The sequence below is a fragment of the Chelonoidis abingdonii genome, chromosome 13, assembly GCF_003597395.2.
Source record: "Chelonoidis abingdonii isolate Lonesome George chromosome 13, CheloAbing_2.0, whole genome shotgun sequence".
In the NCBI taxonomy this organism is placed as follows: Eukaryota; Metazoa; Chordata; order Testudines; family Testudinidae; genus Chelonoidis; species Chelonoidis abingdonii.
The window spans coordinates 17,715,651-17,732,433 of NC_133781.1; the positions used below are offsets into that span (position 1 = coordinate 17,715,651).

The 16,783-nt window shown below is 53.9% G+C and overlaps 1 protein-coding gene across 1 annotated transcript in view; it reads right to left on the reverse strand.

The window, feature by feature from the left end:
* Positions 1-16,783, reverse strand: part of MYO15B (myosin XVB) — an 82,531-nt gene that overhangs the window by 8,929 nt on the left and 56,819 nt on the right. Inside the window, 22 exon segments of the mRNA XM_075072062.1 lie at positions 570-697; positions 3,705-3,781; positions 4,170-4,246; positions 4,599-4,671; positions 4,925-4,985; positions 5,102-5,214; positions 5,732-5,892; positions 6,676-6,787; positions 6,919-7,060; positions 7,646-7,764; positions 8,396-8,514; positions 9,463-9,538; positions 9,772-9,831; positions 10,671-10,768; positions 12,608-12,622; positions 12,707-12,926; positions 13,538-13,625; positions 13,737-13,926; positions 14,677-14,784; positions 15,190-15,286; positions 16,346-16,426; positions 16,493-16,594. Of these exon segments, the coding sequence (XP_074928163.1) occupies positions 570-697; positions 3,705-3,781; positions 4,170-4,246; positions 4,599-4,671; positions 4,925-4,985; positions 5,102-5,214; positions 5,732-5,892; positions 6,676-6,787; positions 6,919-7,060; positions 7,646-7,764; positions 8,396-8,514; positions 9,463-9,538; positions 9,772-9,831; positions 10,671-10,768; positions 12,608-12,622; positions 12,707-12,926; positions 13,538-13,625; positions 13,737-13,926; positions 14,677-14,784; positions 15,190-15,286; positions 16,346-16,426; positions 16,493-16,594 (2,317 nt within the window).

Consider the following 16,783-nt stretch of genomic DNA (forward strand, 5'->3'; position numbering starts at 1 on the left):
AGGCACCAGACCCAGATCAAGGCCTCTGCTCTAGTGAAAGACACACCTAAGCCCTTCCCAACAGAAATCCAGCCAGGGCAGCACAGGCCTCTCTGCGACCTGCTGGGATTGGCAGGGGACAATCGGAGCACAGGAGGTTGCAGGGGAGAGAGGAGAACCAGCTGCCTCCTCTATTCCTTGTGTTCTTATGAAACTGTCACCCCAAGCTCCTCAGATCCCTCCACCCAGCCGGCTGATGGCTCAAGTGACAGAGCAGCCTGACCGGCCCTCAGCCCACGGGTACGGTTCCAACCAGATCACAGGCCACACTGACTTCAAAGGGAACTGGATTGGGCCCCTGGCAATGAGTGATCTGTCCAGACCCACCCATCCAGGCAGAGCCCCCAGCAGCCACCTGCTTTGTGCTAAGGGATACTTTTCAAACACTGCCCTCCAGTAACCCAAGTGCTCCATCAACTCCCCAGCGCTCCCAGGACAGCTGCTTTCTTGGGGAGAGGGAGGTCTAACCAGATCGCCCCTCCCCACCCCGCCGCTGGTGCAAAGAGCAGGAGCTGGGAAGCAGCCAGTACCTTGGGTGCTGGCTGGATCGGCGCTGGCTTGCTGCAGGAATTTAGTGGCGTATGGCATCAAGATGTTGGAGGGAAGGAAGAAGCCAGTGAGCAGGCTCAGGAGCCGCCAGCCATGGATACAGCTTTCCCTGCAGGGCACAGAGAAACAGAGGACATTGGATCGCCAGGTACGGTAGTGAGGGAGGCTTGGGGAGAAACTCTCACACCGGGGGGAGGGACACCCTCGGGTGGAGGGAGGGGGTTGAAAAGAACTAAAACCAACATCACCAATTCACAATTTTATCATGAGTCCTGTAATATTTGGGCGTTTTCTTAAAGCTCCAGCTCCTGGAGCCATGAGATCCGGGGAGGAGCTCATCTTTCATTTGCAATACAATGACATGTCTAGCCCTCCTGGCTGCAGAGAGAAAGCTCGAAAACTTGACCCCTAAAGGCTCCAGCACTGGAAGGCTGATAGAGGGAACCCACCAGGGATTATTCTTTACAATCTCATGAGTTTTAAGTGAATCTCAGGATTTGGCAGGAGATGGGGGGGTGGGGGGGAGAGAAAGAGAGAGAGAGAGAAAATGGTGTGTCCTTCAGGAAGGGGCTTCAGTTGAAAACTACTCCACTGCTCAGATAGCACAGGGATGTCTAACAACATGGATGCCTGGCTGGAGAAGGAGGAGGGGAAGGGATTGATGGAGGGAGAGAAAACCCACAGTGAAAACAAAACCCTTCACTGCACACACAGTTCTCCCCCCAGGGACAGAGAGCAAACCACCCGGGATGGAGGTCAGTCACATGGCTTAACACGTGGCTGGACCCCAGTGCCGAGGAAGGTACAAGAACCCGAACAGAACAGAAAACAGCATGAGACTGTTTTCTCAATGATTTCAGCAGAAAAAGGAAACTCAGCAGCTGCCAGGTGAACTGGATCCATGTCAGGGACCTGCACCACAGTCACACCGGGGCCCCGCTCAGGTATCAGCACCGTGTTGTGCTGGGCGCTGTACCTGCACACACAGACCTTGTCTACACACACATTGTACTACTTCAGGGATACCAGTGGAGTTATACCGGTACAGTCACCCTAGAGTGAATGCAGTTATAGTGGTGTAAAGGAGGAGACATGACCCCCTTCCTGATCAGGAATAGGCTGCTGTGGTCTAACCCCCTTTATACCTGCATCTGCAGTAGGACTTGTACCCGTATAACTATTTCAGTAGAAATTCTCCCCACACCTGGCAGTTTTCCCAGTACAAAGCCTGCATCGACAAAACCTTGGGACCAAGAGACAGGCTCTGCCCCAGGGAGCTCTCAGACCTGGTGCTGCAGGAGGACAGGGACGGCTGGGGGCAGTGATAGCTGCCATTCACCTTGGATCAGCAGTCTCTGGAGGAGAGCCAAACGCGTCTATCCCCAGGAAGGGCTGAGGTAAGGCACAAGAACGCGCACCAATAACTGGAACCGCTGCAGCAGCCACAGGAATGCAAGGGCATCTCAGAGCCATCAGCAGCTTATCAGGGAGCTCAATATAGAGGCAATTGGGACTCATCAAATCACCAGGGCAAATCCTCTGTCAGTGCAAATACACCTCAGCAGCTGAGACAGACGAGCATTGTTCCATGAGTGACTAACCCCAACCCATAGTTACTGTTTAACTTCTTCAGAGTCATAGCCATGATGGGCAGATGGGGTGCACACGCAGGGAGCTGGGCATGCTTATGGACATCCACAAGGTGCCCTGATAAACTGCACGGCCTATGGTAATGCACATGCCAGGCAATTACTGCTCTGTAGCGGGGCCCACCAAGTTTACACCAGGGTAACTTCACGGACTGCAGGGGATTTACTCCTGGTATACACCAGCATAAGAGAGGAGAATCTCAGGTCCAATGTTCCTGCATTGCACTCACTGATGAAATAGTTGAAAAGTGACTCTCTGCCCCTGCTCCTTAATCAACATTAAGGTGACTGGGCAACAAAATGGCAGATGATATTCAGTGTTGATAAATGCATAGTTATGCACATTGGAAAGCATAATCCCAACTAGACATATCAAATGATGGGGTTTAAATTAGCTGTTACCACGCAAGAAAGATCTTGCAGTCATTGTGGATAGTTCTCTGAAAACATCCATTCAATGTGCAGCGGCAGTCCAAAAAGCAAACAGAATGTTGGGAATGATTAAGAAAGGGATAGATAATAGGCAGAAAATATATTGCCTCTATATAAATCCATGGTAAGTCCACATCTGGAATACTGCGCGCAGATGTGGTCACCCCATCTCAAAAAAAGATATATTGGAATCGGAAAACGTTCAGAAAACGCAACAAAAAATGACTAGAGGGTAAGGAACAGCTTCCGTATGAGGAGAGATTAATAAGACTGGGACTTTTCAGCTTGGAAAAGAGACAACTAAGGAGGGATACGATAGAGATCTATAAAATCATGATGGGTGTAGAGAAAGTAAATGAGGAAGTGTTACTGTATTTATTCCTCACAACACAATAACTAGGGGTCACCAAACAAAATTAATAAGCAGCGGGTTTAAAACAAACAAAAGGAAGTATTCACACAGTGCACAGTCAACCTGTGGAACTCCTTGCCAGTGGATGTTGAGAAGGCCAAGACTATAACAGGGTTCAAAAAAGAACTAGATAAGTTCATAGAGGATAAGTCCATCAATGGCTATTAGCCAGGATAGGCAGGGATGCAAAACCATGCTCTGAAGTGTTCCTAGCCTGTTTGCCAGAAGTTGGGAATGAGCAACAGGGGATGGATCACTTGATGTTTACCTATTTGGTTCATTCCCTCTGAAGCACCTGCCACTGGCCACTGTCGGTAGACAGGATATGAGGCTAGATAGATGGACCATTGGTCTGACCCAGTATGGCCATTCTTATGTTCTTAACATTCCCCCCATCTCTCTCTCTCTCTCTCTCTCTCACACACACACACACACCCTAGCTCGTGTCAGTGTGGGTTTCCCACCCTCACTCTTTATGGCTGCAAGGCCAGCTCTCCCCTTGCATCACAACCATGCAGCCAGGAGGTTGCCCTCCCTGTGTTCTCCCAGTCCCTCCCTTCAGCCAGGTAGCCCCCTCTGGGCACACACCCATCTCTTGCCATGGACAAGCCCTCGGTACTCACAGCTTGGGATTCTGCGTGATCTGCTTGATGACCTGGCAGTAAACCTCATCGCGCAGGTTCTCCTTCTCCTTGCAGAGCTGCACGTGGGAGACCAGCATCAGAGGGGGCAGACCTCCGAGCCAGCCCCTGTGACTTCTTCCAAGCACACATAAGGGACCCTCAGGGCCTCACCAAAATCCACCCAGGGGTTCCCATTCACTGGTCTCTGAGCCTTCCTGGGACTGGCAGCCATCTGGCCCAGCAGGAAATGGACTGTTCCATCATCATCTTTATGGAGAGATGCCCAAGGAGGTGAAATCTTGGGTTCTCCGTCTCACCAACCCTGATACAGGTTCCACCTCTCCCTCTAAGGAGGCCAGTTCCCAGATCTCTGCCCATGCACACTCCTGTTTGCTGGAGAGCCCAGCTCCTGGCTTCACATTCCCTTCAGCACCCCAGCACATTACCATCAGGAGGACCACGAACCTGAAGAATCTCATAGATGTAATCGATCTCAGCCTGGTTCTTGAGGGTGGGCTGGTCTCCCATGAACCTCATCAAAGCTGCAATGCAGGAGCCAGCATTAGACTGGGACTGGATTGGTGGAAGGTGGGGCTGATGAAGCCCTGGTGTGTGGTTCCTGGTGTGGTCCGGGGGGCAGGGGTGTGGATCCAGATGCTAGAACACAATCTCGTCTCCAGCACAAGCACACTGAGCACCAGACAGATGTGCTTTACGGAGCACATGGTTGTTAGAGGTGGAAGTGCCCTAGGGCCTCTGCTGTCCCTTCCCACCAGGTTATTCTTCCCTCCTCTGAGCAACAGGCATCTTCGTGTGGCCACTGGGACTGTCTAAATCAGCCCCTCTCCAGGCTCTCGCAGACCCACCCCTCTATGCCCCAGGGCAGTGACTTACTCATGAAGCTCTTCGTAGCCAGCTCATTCATCTCGCTGTCCGAGTACTGAAGCAGGGACTCCTGGATTGGGACCTGCAGAGCCAGAGCACTGAGGTGAGTGGGACCAGCGCAGGGGAGACGCTGGCCTCGCTGGGAAGTGCAGGCACCACAGGAAATCCCAGGGTGGTCGATACATCCTGCAGGCCCAGGGGCTCCAGCCCGCAACTCCAAACCACCCATCCCCAAAATAAACACACCGCCCCGTCTGGGGCAGGGGGAGGGTCCCTGGGCTGAAGTCCCAGCTGCAGACTCACACCTTCTTCCTCCCACCCCCAAAGACACCCACCTTGGTGTGCTCGACCAGGGCAGCTGGACTCCTCTCCGCACTCATCCCCTTCCATCCCAGCCTAGAGAGAAGGGACATTTGTTTGGCACAAGAGATGCCCACGGCTCGCTCTGCGCAGGCAGGGGCTGCCTGCATGTGTACACACACACACGGGCAGAAGGGGCCCGGGCTACTCACATGGACAGGGCCTCCCGGAAGTGTGCCATGGCAAACTCCACCATGGTGTAGTGGTGGGCGTCTGAGGAGAAGGCAGAGCTGGTGATTTCCGATGCCAGGCTGGGGACAGAGCTCTGAGGGGACAGATACCGGACCCGCCCCCAATGTTAGCTCAGGAAGGGTCTCTCCACCACCAGTCTCATGCTTGAGGCTCACCTGGCTCTCCTCTGCAGAACCCTCTCCTTTCCCCAGGTGGGTCTTCCCCTCTCCCCTCCAGGGATCTAGCTAAGGTACTCATCTATTCTCCTCACAGCCTTTAATCCATTATCCTCAACATCCCTGTGAGGCAGGATAGTGCTGTTACCCCCATGATTCAGAGCGCAACCTGAGGCACAGGGAGACTAAGTAATTCAACCAAGGTCACACAGGCAATCTGTGGCAGAGTAGGGAACTGAAGTGAGCCAACTCCTAGGCTGGTGCCCTAACCACTAGACCATCCTTCCTCTCACCTGTGCATCCCTACTTCCATCTGGGTGTCAGTCACTGGCAGGACCCTTCCCCCGGATTCTTCCCTCTGCCTTTCTGGAGACCCTCCTCTGACAACCACTTCAGAGCCCAGCCATGTCTCCCCCACCCCACCGGAGGCCTCACCTCCCTGCTAACACTCGTCTCCAGGTGGTCTCTTTTCAGGCTCTTCTGGAGCCTCTCCTGTCTGTTCATGTGGGTGCTGAAGTAATCGGGGGCTGCCGCCAGCTGCACCATGCTGGAGGGGAAGAGGCCGGAGCGGCCACCAATGGAGCCAAACTGCCAGCCTGCCAGAGGTGGGTGAAGAGAGGGATAGGTTGCTAACAAGGAGCATGACTGCATCAGGCAAAGAGCAAGGAGGGGTTGTGCTTCTGGCAAGGACCTCTGAGGGCTTTCCAGATGGCAGAGAGCCTCAGGGCCCCCCCAGAGTAATCTCTGCCACGCGGGTGGGGAAACAGGCACAGAGCAGGGATGTGCTGGGCAGGAGGGCACAGAGGGGAGCTCTCCTCCCCTGCTCTAATTCCTAGACTGCTCTTCTCATGCTGTGCCAGGATGGTGCATGCCCCCACCTGCTTAGCTCCCTCCAGATGGTGGCAGATGATGCTGGGAAGGGCACTAGAGGATCTCCCTGACACCCCGTTGGCTGGGGCTGGGAGGAGGATGTGGGGGTCTGCTGGCTCTGATGTTAGGCAGGGGCAGTCTCATAGACTCATAGGTCAGAAGGGACCAACATGATCATCTAGTCTGACCTCCTGCACAAAGCAGGCCACAGAACCCTACCCATCCACTTTTATAAAAACCCCTAACCTATGTCCGAGTTATTGAAGTCTTCAAATTGTGGTTTGAAGACCTCAAGCAGAGAATCCACCAGCAAGTGACCCATGCCTCATGCTGCAGGGGAAGGTGAAGTCTCAGTGCCTGGGTCCCCTTGCCTGGGTCTGTTTCCCGGCAATGTCATGTTGCATAGCAGAACACCCCCTGCATGGGATCCAGGTCTGGGACAATGGGTCCCTGGACACTGCCATTGTGGGTTGATTCCTGTCCTGCCCAGCTCAGATCCATGCTCTCACCTGGCTCCAGCCCCTGCATGGGCAGTAACTGGATTAGGTCGCCCTTTTTGAAGCTCAAGAGGCTCTTGTCATCTGTGACGTAGCTGCGCAGAGCAATGACGTAGTTGGAGTCCTGTGGGGGAAGTGAACAGTGAGGGAGCTGCTGCCTGTGTCTCTGGTTCCTGTGACTGATGAGTCCTCGTATGGCACATTGCCCTGCCAGGCCCACCCACGCTCACCGCTGCGTCTCAGCCACTCCCTTACCTGCTTCAGCTCCCGGAGGAAAAGCTCCACCATGGCCTTGACTTGCTGAGCTTTCGCTGAGTGCAGGATCAGCTGCTCATTCTTCAGGGAGAACTCCAGGCTGCTGCTGCCCTTCAGCTCCACTGACAGCATGTCTGCAAAACTGAAAAGGGCCGAACACGATCCAGCCACCAGCACTGGGGCGGGGGGGGCCGGGGACGCCCCCAACACTCGTATCACCGGGGCAACCAACAACAGGAAGGGTTGTTCAGTGTTTCACTAGCAGCACAATCCCTTGTGCAACTGCCCCCGGGAGAACAGGCCCGGCAAAGGCATTCTCACCTTGCAAACGAAACACAAGGTGGGAGGGTGGGGGTGGAGGGGAGGGGCTGAAAGGAACCTAACAGCTTTAAAAAATTGATGAGACCAGCCCAGAAAAATTACCCTAGAAGGGCTGAGCGACACTCTCCAAATGGCAGTGCATAGGTGGGGAAGCTGTCGCCCCCTTCTGAACAGAGACCCTCCTTTGGCATCACCCATCTGTCTCCAGCTCAAGGGGCAGAGCTCCACATGCCGACACAGCAAAGCACGTTCTACACGTCACCATCACAACATGGCACAGCCAGAACTGCCTGATAGCCCAACAATGAGGCAACAGACCCGCCCTCCTGCCCTTCAAGAATTTAAGGGCAAATTTAAGTCCTGCAGCTGGCTCCCCTTGAACCCACCTCTGGGCCCAGTCCCTCACCTGTAGCTGCAAAGGATTTTCAGGTATTCAGGGCTGAAGCTGGCTGCTTTTGCCATCTTCAGCAGCCGGATTCCCCGGTGAGAAACCCCAAGGAGCTGGATGTCACTTCCTCTTTCCCCCTGAAAGAAAAATCCTCCCACAGGTGGGTCCTGACCACGGGCCCCTGGCAGAGAATTTAGCATGGGCCTTGCCTGAAAGGATACACCTGGGGAGACCTTTTCTGCCATATGTAAAGATGACAAGGTGCTGCCAGCCCCTGAATGCAGCACTCTGGTGACATTTCTACACCAGTCTGACAACCAACGGGCACAGCAGATAGGCAGAGACTGAGAGACACGAGTCAGTGAGAGCTAAATAGGCCAAGGGACAGACAGGGGCATGCTGGGGGAACTGACTTGTAGGCAAGGAGAGCATGGTGGGGAGATATGAGAATCAGAGGGGGGCAGACAGACAGACAAGGAGAAGAGATAGGAGAGGGAAAGCAAGACACAGACGAGGGGCGTGCGGATAGGGAGAGCATACGACAGATAGAGGGGAAGGGATGCAAAATGGGCCAGAGCTGCAGAATCTGCGTTTTTAATACCCCACAGTGCAGGGTGTTTGGAAATGAGGGTTATATACAGGAAAGGGCCAGGGGCATATGTTGAGCTGGGCCTGTGTTTGAAGTTTGATTCCCCCACTACCCCTAAGCTTGCGGGGGGAGGGGGGGGATGCTGATCTGGGGTTTGGAGAAGAGAGAGACAGACTTACCTTAACCGGGAAGAGTCGGGAGAAATAGTTCGCCCAGTTATCCCGAGCAGCCACCACAATCCTCTTCTTTATCCCGTCCTCTAGAATGGAGGTGGCATCCGTGCCGACCTGGAACTCTGCTGCCAGGAACAGAAAGCAGAAGCTCCGTCACTGAAGGTAGGGATGGCCCAGCCTCTCCGCTAGGGGTTCACATACTGATTGTGCTTAGGTAGTGAGGGGCCCCTACTAACACCTTTCAACTTGGAGGCCTTCAGAAATTGGGTTCCAGACGTGAATTTTGCAGCTGGAGCCCATCTCTACCCAAAAGCCACCACAATGGGACCACCTGGTCCCTGGCTCTCCAGTCAGCCCTATTCCCAGCCACAGTGGGAGGGGTTGGCCCTGAATATCAGGACACCCTTGTCTGGGCCAGTGGAGCTCGGCCTTCCCCACAGTAAGAACTTCTCCTGCCTCTTCTGCACAGCTAACTTCCTGCTGGAGCCTCTTGCAGACCAAGGAAGCCCCTGTGTCTGAACGTGCCCTCTTCAAAGTAATATCCAGCCCATACGGCGTGTCACTGAAGCCCCCTTCCCACCAGCACAATCCCCAAAGCCAAGCCGCCCCTGCTGACTTGGCAGGCACTGGGACAAGGACACTCTAGTCTGGTTCAGCACAGACCCATGTGACTCGTCCTCTCAAAGCCCGCTCCATCCAATGAAACTCCCATTGAGGCAATGGGGTTAGTGGATGCAGCCTGGGGCCAGGAGGCAGGAGGGGCAAACTTCTAATCAGTCTCTGCCTCCAACTCATGGTGCAGCCTAGAGCAACTCTATGTCACTGCTCTGTGCCTCAGTTTACCCCATCTATACAATGGGATTAAAACATCTCTGGGTCACAGAGCCGCCAAGAGGATTAGTTAATTTTCCCAGGGTGCTTTGCAGATACAAATGCTGCAGGCCTAATGCCAGTACAACTCCTGTTCCCTGCAGCATCACCCATGCCAGGTTCTGCCATGTAACCCGTTCATTGACAGCTCCTGCTAGGAGTTCTGCATCCCCGCCATGGGGAAGAACCAAGCCACCGGTTACCCAATAAGTCTTTCATCTTGCGCCTCTCCTCCTTGGAGACCCGGACGCAGGACTCTGAGTAAGTGTCTTGCATGATCTGCAAAGGAACAAAGCAGATGGGATTCCATTGGAGAGCCTCCAAACATATCAGCCCAGTGGAGTCTCTGAATCTACATGTCAACTAGAGACTCAGGGAGGAGAGAGCAGGTGCATGGCTTGAACAGACACAGGGGAGGGACTAATGTCATTAATGATGAAGGTAAGGAGGCAGCATGTTGGAGAGATTAGTGAACAGAGAGGATGGAATGGGACATACACACATACACTTACCTGCTCACACAGCAGGTTCAAGCAATACGGGTGACTGAAGGTTTCTTTGGGGTAAAACACCTGCAGCCAACACAATGAAAACATTGCCATTGTTAGACTTGTAACAACAGGTTCTCCCGTGGGAACTGTTTTGTGATCCAGCTGTCCTATCACTAGAGACAAAGACAGCAGTGCTGGGAGAAGAGAGCTAGAGGAGAAAAGAGTCATCACCAAAGCAGTGGAGCAATGGGAGAAGCCTGGCCATGTCAACGTGTGCTCAGATGCCCAACATGCTCATGATAATTAAGGAAATCAGAGGGCTCCAGAAGACCAGTCAATCCACGTGGGCTCTCCTAGGTACTATGCTGGCTAGGGCTGGGAGGAGGCCGTAGCTGTCTGTCGTTTCCAACACTGACCTGGGACTGTCTCAATGCCCTGCTTGCAGCTCTGCAAGAGCCCTATCCATCCTCTGGTATGGGTCTATTTCCCAAAGACACTGTGTTACAAAGTGGAACACCCCCTATGTGGCAGGTGGGATGGCCGGGATCCAGGAAGAAAGAGGCAGCTTACAGAAATAGGCTGCTTATATGGGCTTTTCCTCCATCACTCACACTTTACAAAGGTGGGCAACCACACATGGGGAAACTGAGGCATAGAAAGTGGCAGTGATTTGCCCAGGGACACACAGCAAGCTGGGAACAAGGGATCTGGGTCCTGATTCCCAGTTCAGTGCCTTCCCTACTCACTGGGTCATGCTGGGCATACCACTGCAGCTGGCTTTGTACTGTCTCCAGCACAGATGGGGCACAAGGCAAAGCAAAGTTTCCCTATGGCTGCAGATTGTGGGGAGTGACTACACCCCTCCCTTCCACAGCTGGCGCACATCCTTGCAGCGGGAACCCCCGGGCGACAGACCATACCTCTTTGCGGAGGAAGATTTTCCAAGGTGTGGAGGTGTATGAGAAGCTGACGCTGGCAGTGAGCTTGTAGAGCTGTGTCTTGATGCTGGCATCTTCTTCTGCCATTGTCCAAGCAGAGCCTGGATGGGAGGAAAGGACAGTCAGGGGAGCTCTGTGCCACCATGGGAACGCAGTGCCCCAGCCAAAGACTCGCCAGGACAGGAAGGCAGTGCTGCATCCTCTCAAAGGGCTACAGTTTCAGAAATCAGTGACCAGCCTGTGCTCACTAAACACGTGACCGCACGCATTAAATGGATAATGGCATGACTTATCAGGCATGCCTGGCAATGTTTATACACGGTGTTACATATGCAAAGTCCATTCCAGGGGGAGAAATGAGGAACTTGAGAGTTCCAGATGGAACAGCTGCCCTCTTATGCTTACACGTTGGAATATGGCCTCACTTTATGCCATTATAAAATGATTGTTTGTCAAATGATCTAATAGAAACTCTTATGCAATCTTACAGACAGTGAGTTACCAGTATGCCATGTAAGGTCTTCACACTTGGCTTGATTTTTAATTCTCCAGGAGATCGACTAAACAATCTAGGTTTGAAGACAATCAGCTGGGCAGTTTTAAAGTTATGCATGTTTATATCTAAAAGGTCTCAACTTTGACACCTCAGAGTTTGGAGACGGCCCGCAGACTAAAGATATCCCAAGGTTAAGACTCCCATTATATTCACTTAGGCATTTTCATATTGCTTGGTTTGCCTGGACATTCCTGCATTTTTAGAATGGGTGGGAGAGCCAGGAGAGGCAGTAGTCTACAACAGAGCAATTTCTGCCCCATGATAATTGCCATGCAAGAAGATACTTGTGGAGGATGCAATACAAATGGAGCGTTTATTTGCAGTGACAATAGTGCTTTGCACATCATTAGCACTCTCCCCCCTTGAGGCCAGCAAAGCACTTGATGAATATTTATGAATGAATAGCTCCTGTTGTAATCCAAGGCAAAACTCCCATAGAATTTAATGGGCACATCCCAACTCCTCTGCAAAGTAAGGATCGCTCCATTTTGTAGACTGACAGAGACTCCACACAGCAAGCAAGACTGTGTCTACACTATGGGGACTATAATGGCATAGCTAGGGCACTATGGCCCCGTAGCACAGATGGAGCCTGCAGCGATGGAAGGGGTTTTTCCCACCTCCCCAGGCAACTGCAGCTAGGTTGATGGAAACATTCTTCCATCTAGCTGTGTCTACACTAGGGGTTCAGTTGACATGGCTGTGGTGCTCAGCAGTGTGGATTTTTCACACCCCTGAGCACTGTAGCTATGTCAACCTCAGTTTTAAGTGCAGCCCAGGCCTAAATGGCAGAGCCAGGAATAGAGGCCGGATCCGTCTCCCAGGCCTATGCTCTAACCACTCAACAATGCTGCCTCTCAGACACATCAGTCGGTTTCTCCGAGTGCTTTGGGGTGGGCTGTGATGCAGAAGAAGCCCAGCCCCTTGGGAGGGCTTTGAAAGGCAGAATCCCTGTACTTCACATTCCTCACCATTCCAAAGTCCGTCACCACTTTAATTGCAGCTTTGATAACGAGTTTCTTACTGAAACTTGGCTGGACTTTGGCAGAGCTTCAGCCCAAAGGTCCTTGGCTTTTCTTAGTTTCAGTTTTAATATCCGCCCAGCCCCTCTGACGTTTCTACCGATTGCATTCCATTGCACTGCCAAGCCAATTTACTGCTGGCCAAGGTGGCTCAGTCCACGACACCGGATGGTGAGGCCCTCGTTTCACCTGCAGCAGCAGCGTGAGATTCCCTGACGCCACACAACTGGGATGCCTCAGCCAGAGCCGAAGGGCCGGCTCTTCGGGACGGAGGCTGTTTCAGGTCCCACAGCCTGTTCACTCCTGGGTCTGTCGGCTGACAGCAGGAGATCAATTAGCACATGGCCACGTGACCACTGGGAACTGGTCTAAGACCCACCAAACTCATTCTGCACACACCACTGAAGGGGAAGGGTGTGGAATGCAAGGGCCTCGCTCACCTTTTGGCTCAGATTGCTGCGTGGCTTGGTCAGCAGGTGGAAGGGGTGGGGGCAGGCATGGGGGAGGTGGAGGGATGAGGGAAGCAACCGGAGAGGTTGGCTGCTGGCCAAAGAGGTTCATGAGAGGCTGCTGCTTTTCCCTGATGGATGTGGCGGTCTGGCCCTTCTTGGCAGGCGGAGGGGGCGGAGCCCCTCTGGGGTTCTTGTTGAGCGAGGAGGGCTGGGAGCAGAGAGAGAAAGCATTTTAGATATAGTCACACTGTCTCCAGGGGTTCAGGGGTAGGATACTCTCTGAAAGCAGCTGCAGGGGCAGCTTGCCAGGCCCTGGGGCAGGAACCACATGGGCAACAATATGGAGCCCCATAAACTGGCAGAGAGGTTACACACAGACAGGAGTTAATTAAAGTCAGACATGCATAGGCCAGTGCTCAGTGGTGGAGCCACCCACAGCAGAGTAGAAAAGAGAACTCACCTTGCCAGGATCCCCAGGGCCAAGCCAGCACTGAGCGGGCAACTCTCCCAGGTTGGTCTGTCCCTAGGTCAGCCCTGAATACATACTGATATAAAACATGAAGTCATGATGCCGGAGTCTTCCCATCCAAGGATCACCAAGGGCTTTATTAATGAGCATTAGGAACCATGACCCATCCTACCAAGCGAGTGGTATAGCTAAAGAGGTTGGGTTACACAGCCAGCCAGTGGCAGAGTCAAGAGTGGGACCCAGGAGTCCTGGATCCCAGTCCCCTGCTCTAACCACTAGATGGTAGATTGGAAGATGTTGAAGCTGAACAGGATGTTTGCTGGTTCAGGGCTGGCAGGGGAAGTGCTCACCGATTTGGGGGGCTGAAGGCTCGCCATCCCCAGCTTGGCCAGAGCTTCGTTCTTGGGGTCGCTCTTCTTCAGGAAGGACTTGGATGGCCTCCTGGAGGGCAAGAGGAAACAGACCTGTCCAGTTTATACACAGGCACCAATGCATCATACAGAGCATGGGACTTGATTCCTTCCCTTCCCTGCCTGCCCCACCCCTCACCTGATGGGCACGATGGGCTGTGGCTCTGGGGCTGGCCGGCTCTGGTACATCTTAATGATGTTGCGGATCTCCCGGCTGGGCTCTCTCTTTGGTGCCAGATCTGCAGCCACCACAGGGCACGGCTCCTTCTTTGCTTTCTTCTCTTGCACTTTTTGCTTTGGCGCGGGAGGTGGCGAAGGGGGTGCTGGGGCTGCAGGGCAGGAGGGCATTTACCAATGGAGCCAGTGAGCAGCACAAGAGAAACCCCCTCTCTGCACTGAAAGCTGCCTCCTATTCCCCTCAGGGGCTTCGTGGCCCTGGGGGCTCCATCACTTTTTCCCAGCTACCCCTGTTCCCCAAAGCCCATGGCCTTGTCCTTCCTAATCTGCTGCTTCGGTCCAGGCCTGGACTGCAAGAGGCTGAACAGGGCGGTCACAGAACCAACTGATGCTCATGCAACCCTGTACGACTGTGCACGAGATCAAGGCTAGGTTCACAGCTGCTCAAAGCCGAAGTGGGGCAGGAAGGAAGGGGCATTCGTGTGTTGCACAGTGGCCTCCAGAGGAGCTCTGAAGAAGTTCTCCATTCAGGTCTTCCCAGATCAGAAGGATGGCTGCCCACATCTTGCCCTGTCACCAGCAGGTGCAGGAGGCCCCAGCAGCAGTGGGACCAGCATGGGGGGAGAGCAGGATTTCTGGCATCTGCACCCTGCGCAGTCGGGAGGAGTGGGACCACTAGCACACAGTTCCAGGGGCCGCACTGCTGCTCCATGGGCTGCAAGGAGGGGTCGCGTGGGGCTTAGGGGAGAGCTTGGGCAAGAGACAGTAGGATCTTCACACTCTGTTGAGAGTCCAAGGAAGCAGGCTCCTGCACAGGTGCTCAGCCCCCTTAGGATCTGGGCCTGCATTGGGAGAGCTCTCCACCTGCCAGTGTCTCACACCCTCCTCAGCGCACACCTCACCTGTCTCTGGTTCTGGGCTGGACCTCTCTTCCTCCTGCTGTGGATTTTTTTGAGGGGTCCAGCTCTTGGAAGGGGGCCTGACTTTCTTCAACTGGATTTTTTGCTGTCCTGAAAGGAGAGGAGGTCTGGGGGTGAGCACAGAGCAGGCAAGGTCCTTCTGGGCCTGGTGGTGCCAGGCCATATGCTTTCCACCCTGCTGCTGGAGCAGGCAGAGTTCTGTTGTAAAGCATCACTTGCTCTGCATGGGGGTCACACACACTCCCAAACCCAACAGGAGACCCCAGGAAACCTGTGAGCCTCCCGCTCCGAACCAGAACCCAGTCCATCACGGGCCAGGCTCAGCCCCGCTCACAAAGGGCTCAGCATGAGTTCTGCACTTACAGCTCCCGTTCTGGGCTTCACACACAGTGCTGCACGGGGAGCTGCCTCAGGAACAGACTGGCTCATGGCTGCTAAAGCTAGGGAAAGCTGGGTCCCGTCTGGGGTCAGATTCATGGCCAGGCAGCAGCTTACCCATTTTCTGGAAGTACTCTCGCTTCTGCTGGAAGGTGTCTCGAAAGATTGAGTCCTCATCACTGGCTGTCAGCTGTTCTTCTGGGTAGTCATGGATCTACAACACCCGCCCCACAGAACAAGCCCAGTTAGGACTGTTGATGGACACACAAAAAGAATGGGGCATTTACCCTGTCCTGACTGACCACGTAATCCCCTTAGTGCCTCCCTCTCTCTCTCTTAAACACACAGATCGGGCCCAGCAGTGCAGTTCAGACTCTGATCCAGATCCAGAACTTCCCCCAACTCCGGGAGCGTTCGGATTGATCCAGGTTCGGGACTCTTTTCGAAGCATGTGTGTGAAGTGTGCGGCCAGCGCTATATGAAATAGACAATAATTCCTGCTGAGCTGCACTGAGCCCTCCCCTCACACACACCCCTAGGGAGACCCAGCCCCCCCCCCCCCCCCGACCCCCAAGGAACCCTAACCTGAGCCCAGAACCAAGGATGGCAGCAGGAAGCAGAGCGAAGCCCCTGTCCCCACCTCCAAGGCAGGTAACTGCAGGACAATGCAAGGGATTCAGGCCTGGTCTACACATAAAACATAGATAACCCAGCTACTTCACTCAGAGCTTTGAAAATATTCCCCCCCCCCCCCCCGCCAAGCGCTGAAGGTAGGAGACGCAGCTGGGTGGGCAGAAGAATGCTGCTGTCAGTGTAGCTACCGTCACCTGGGGAGGTTGTGTTACTACAGTGATGGAAACCCCCCGTCTGTCAGCGTAGGCTGCGTCTCCACTACAGCGTTATGCCAGCATGGCAATGGCGCCATGGCTGTGCCAGTGTAGTCCCCGTGGCACAGACATGGCCTGAGTGTTGAGATTTTTGACATTAATGTCAGTGAAACTGCAGTGTCTGCATGGACCTCAAGGCCAGATGGGAATGAAGCGGCAAACCCTGCAGTTTCATTGACATCAATGGCTAATCCCACACCCCAGCATTTGGCCCTGCATCTTTAATCCACTGTGAGTGAAGTTTGACAGGACTCAGCATGGTAGCTGTATACAACTCTCTGAGCGAGGTTCTCTACCACCCCCTCCCCCTCCGCTAGGCTGCGGGAGGAACAGGGGCATTGTCACATGGAAACCCAGTTCACTGCTGGAGACAGCCTGGCTGGTACCGGTTCTGCTGCATCAGCCGGGGGCTCTGGTGTCTTAGCTGCTGGTGCAGCATTCTTGCTTTTATTTGTTTTCTTTGGTTTAGGAGCTGGAGCTGGGGCTGGAGCTGGGACTGGAGCTGGAGCTGGAGCTGGAGCTGGAGCTGGGGCTGGTTGTGGAGTCAAGGCTCGTTTTGGCCTTGAGGGCTCAGGAGACCTCTGTCGCTGCTGCTGCTGGGAAATTGTCATGGCCTGAAGGGTCATCTGCTGAGCCTGGAAGAAGAAATCCAAGTCTCCATGACCTCTGCATACCCACAGACTGGAGACGGCGCAAACCTTCCCCATTCTTCCCCGAGGAGGCACAGAATCACTCATCTCCTAAACAGGCCCATTGATGTAACTTTTTGGGGCTCCCCAGTGTTATGGGCTAAGGCAGGTCCATAGATTCATAGATTCTAGAAC